Raw genomic sequence first — 4,408 nt, 5'->3', positions numbered from 1 at the left:
TATATATATATAAAAAATGTCATTAATAAAATAGAATTATAATACACATTACATTGTATTACTTTATATTATTAATACAAATATTTACACACACACACACATATAATATGCATGTGTGTGTATATATAACTTTAAATATATATGTAAATATTTGTATTAATATAATACAATATAATGTATATTATAGTTCTATTTTATTAATTAGTGAAATTTGTTATTTTAATTATTTTCCATGTACACATGCATTATTTGAATATCTTTGACTGTTGCAAGCAATAACTTTTATCACTTTTTTGTAATTCATTCTACCAAATTAGCATACTATAATGCCAGTCCTGATGCTTGTGTATTTATGTACCGGTGTAGAGCCGCAAGATCTCCAACAGCTCTTGAGTGTGTTGCAGCTCTCCATCTAAAGAGCAGTTCCACAGAGTCTGACACACCACAGAAGCCAAATGCCAGTCCCGAGGCCCGAAGTCACGCAGACAGTCAATAAGCCTGCATTATGGAGAGAGAGAATGCATAGTACTTATACATATTACAGTACACTTAAAAGTTGAAAGCACACTCAAGAGAGAGGCGAGTTACTTCTGAACGGTTCCCGTGGCCCTCAGCATGGTCCTGTTTTCTGGATCTGCAGATAGGTTGATGAGAACTCCACATGCAGAGAAACACACATCAGGGGTCTTGGAGTCCAGGAGGGTTACCACATACTGCTCCACTGAGACACAAAAGACCAACACAAACGTCAGCCACTGGGGGTTTGGAGACAGAAAAAGTGGCAGAGAGAGTGTCTCACACCTTTGTGCTGCATGATGAAGTGTCTCACGTCTTTGATCTGCGACAGATTTCCAAAGACACGTGTGGCCTCCAAAACAGCATCCATACTGGAGCTCAGCAAGAGTTTTAGTAGCACTGCAATGACAGAAGAACAGGCAGGAAGGGGACATTACTGAAGGACCAAGACAGATGCAACATACAGGCACACACACACTCGTCTTACACTGAGAGATGTGTGTGTGCTGGGAACGGACCACTGAGCTCTCGCCTTGGTAGAAAGACAGGTTGTTGATGGTGGCCACGGCATTAATCACTAACTCTTCACTCTCCTGCACACACCTGCACTCTGAGAGACAAGGACAAAGACAGAAAACGTACTCACAGAATGGCATAAATAACAGAATCGGGATGCATTATAAATACGAGTAGCCTAATTCATTGTACATGTTTATTTCCTTGATCTGGACTACATTTGCCCTCATCTAACATCTAATTAATAGAGCAACTCTATTAATTGAAAGCACTAAGAATTTCATAACATTGTTATATCTAGCAAATTTCAAACATGGTTATTATAGTTAACTAAAAAAAGCTAGTTGACAAGACGTTTTCATTTATTTTATCTTGAACTAAAATAACTGTACTAAAATTACTAAAACTTAAATAAAAAATTTGACATTTAAAAAAAGACGAGATAAACACCAAGACTAGAACTTTAAGTAAATTAAAAATGAAAGCGGACAATATAAAATAAAAACATTAATAAAATGTTAATAAAACATATAATTGTATCTCAGTGATACTAAAATAAGACTGATCTCAAAATGAATATAGATTTTTCTACTGTGCAATATAATGTTGTGATGCCTAAATTCACATATAGAATTTAAAACAACTTGTTTGGCTTTTAGAGTTTTATTTTGAATTGATTAATACAATATTATTTGAACAACAGCCATTTTAACAACCATGTTTGTTTGTTTTAGCGGATTGATTACCATTTGTATAACCACAGTTTTACTACAAACATCATGGTTAAACTATGGTTAATGTAGCAAAATAATGGCGAATTTATGGTTACTATGGTTTAACTACAATAATTGGGGTTTTTGGTTTTATTTGTTGTAAAACCATGATTCGTTTTCGTAAGGGTTTACTTGTCTGCTTTTGTAGCTATTGCAGGATATACAGGTACATCTCAAAAAATTTGAATATCATGGTGCTTGATTGGCCAGCAAACTCGCCTGACCTGAACCCCATAGAGAATCTATGGGGTATTGTCAAGAGGAAGATGAGAGACACCAGACCCAACAATGCAGATGAGCTGAAGGCCGCTATCAAAGCAACCTGGGCTTCCATTACACCTGAGCAGTGCCACAGGCTGGTTGCCTCCATGCCACGCCGCATTGATGCAGTAATTCATGCAAAAGGAGGCCCAATCAAGTATTGAGTGCATAGAAATGAACATACTTTTCAGAAGCCTGACATTTCTGTTTAAAATATCCTTTTTTTTTATTGATCTTATGTAATATTCTAATTTTCTGAGACACTGAATTTTGGGTTTTCATTATCTGTAAGCCATAATCATCAAAATCTCAAGAAATAAAGGCTTGAAATATTTCACTCTATGTGTGATGAGTCTATATAATATATGGGTTTCACTTTCTGAAATGAGTGACAAAAAATATTGACCTTTTTCATGATATTCTAATTTTTTGAGATGTACCTGTAGGTGGCGACAAATGACCGTCTTTATGAGTGAGTCATTGAACTATCAATTCAAATGATTTGTTCAATCAGAAACGAAACTAGAACTGTCATTGAATCATTCAACCAATTTGTTCAAAAAACAAATTGTTGCAGCGAATCCGTTGTTGCTTTGTTTTAACTTTATCTAGTTATCGGAGCAAAAACAGACAGTAACTACTATGAATATGTTTATTTACACCCCATTATAGGGCAAACTACTGTGCCGAATACTTTATTTCACATTCACCTGTCTAGACAAGTTATCGTACAGCAGCTCCAAGATGGTTCAATTCTTGGTACTGAAGATCAGATCTCACAGAGCGCTAATCAGGTGTCACTTCCTCCTTAAGTTTCAAAACCATTTGAGTGAATTTTAATGTCAGTTCTTCACGATAAATCCGAAATTGAGGTAGTCAGAATCTGCCAGCGCGTGTGACTGTAATAAGATCCTGTATTTCCCGTTCGAAGTGCGGTTTGCTCTGTCAGTGTTTGTGCATCACGCTGCAAAGCGTGTGTTCGTTTCGAAACACCTTTTGTTGTGGTGAATGCTCTGTCATTGTTACCCTTGATTTCTCAGTTTCTTTTTCCTTCTCGATTTTTATTTTCATCATAACAGGATGTCATTTTAATGTACCAGACATAAGGTAGATAAGCGAGAAACAATAAATCTCCCACCCATTTCCTCTCTAACTGTCCACATTATGGTTCTAAAAACTACAGCATCCTCTAATTTCTAACTGCAGGAATCGAGCAGAAAGTTTTAATATTATTTCTCACATTCTAAAAATGACACGGGATGTATATTTCCACAGGACACAAATCTCTTTCTCTATTTCAAAAGGGAAATGCATAACCACCTCTTCACACTAACATGCCTGCTTCTGAAAGGTTCACATGCAGAACCAAAACCGAGCTTCCATCCATCACCATCAAACCACAGTGCAACATCTCTGAGAACACCAGGCTGCACAAAAAAAGAGCTATGCATAATAAAAACATGCAGTTTACAGTCTGGCTCTTCTCGTCATTGGAGAGGATGCAGTAACTTGAGGGCCTATGCCAGTAACTGACGTGGAGAGTGTGATTGCACTGTGCAGAGCAACTAACTTGCGCATTCATTCAAGTTCAAGGAAGTAAACTAAACATCTGTGTTGCTGTGTGTTTAAAGTCACATCGCTTCTGCTAAGCATTTATCACGTACACAATGCTTTGAGAGTGACAATGCATGAGTGAATGCACTACAGTATCTGTGAAGTACGTTCCCAGTGGGTTTTCTGTAAACACTTTTTTGTTGTTGTTGAATGAACTATAAACTAATTAACCACTTAGAGGAGTGTGTGTATATTTCATGATTATGTTTTGTACCCAGCACTTCCAGCAGCAGCTGTACACACAGTGTGTTGGCAGCCAGTGCCGTGCCCACGGTGGGATGGATGGCCAGGTTGGCCAGCAGTCTGATCAGTTTGACCAGGACGTCCTCTCTCTCAGGGGCACGGCATTGCTTAGGGGGCGATGGTGTTTCCTGGTAGACCTGAAAAAGATCTAAGAGGACATCTATCCCGCCTTCCTCCTCATAGACTCTCTCTCTGGCTTCAGTGCTCTTGGCTGTCAGATTTCCTAGTGTGAACAGGAGACGCACTACTAGATCCTGCACATACAAAAAGACAGAGGGCAAGTGTGTTTACTAGTAGGTCTAAGACAACACATGCAATATAACATTTAATATTCATATACATATATTAACACACTTATTAAATTTGACTTATTTGGCATTAATGGATAAATTATTACATCTATCTATCCCACTTTACAGTAATTTAGATTCTTTGCAGGGTGGAATATCATATATATATATATATATATATATAAATATATATAT

General features: G+C 37.1%; 1 protein-coding gene across 5 annotated transcripts in view; it reads right to left on the bottom strand.

Annotated features, from left to right (window-relative positions):
- The window catches only part of LOC107726616 (armadillo repeat-containing protein 2-like), a 24,724-nt gene that overhangs the window by 2,855 nt on the left and 17,461 nt on the right, over nt 1-4,408 (bottom strand). For all 5 annotated transcript variants that reach the window (XM_016536262.1, XM_016536257.1, XM_016536258.1 and 2 more), the window contains exons 13-17: nt 3,895-4,177; nt 1,004-1,126; nt 802-915; nt 589-721; nt 359-498 (exon numbers count right to left, since the gene is read on the bottom strand). In XM_016536262.1, coding sequence (XP_016391748.1) covers nt 359-498; nt 589-721; nt 802-915; nt 1,004-1,126; nt 3,895-4,177 — 793 coding nt within the window. The remainder of the gene's footprint in view (nt 1-358; nt 499-588; nt 722-801; nt 916-1,003; nt 1,127-3,894; nt 4,178-4,408) is intronic.

Source organism: Sinocyclocheilus rhinocerous, unplaced genomic scaffold (genome assembly GCF_001515625.1).
Source record: "Sinocyclocheilus rhinocerous isolate Xijiao unplaced genomic scaffold, SAMN03320098_v1.1 scaffold1538, whole genome shotgun sequence".
Taxonomy (NCBI): Eukaryota; Metazoa; Chordata; class Actinopteri; order Cypriniformes; family Cyprinidae; genus Sinocyclocheilus; species Sinocyclocheilus rhinocerous.
Note: the sequence above shows the minus strand (reverse complement) of the source record. Positions and strands in the feature narration are given on the sequence as shown.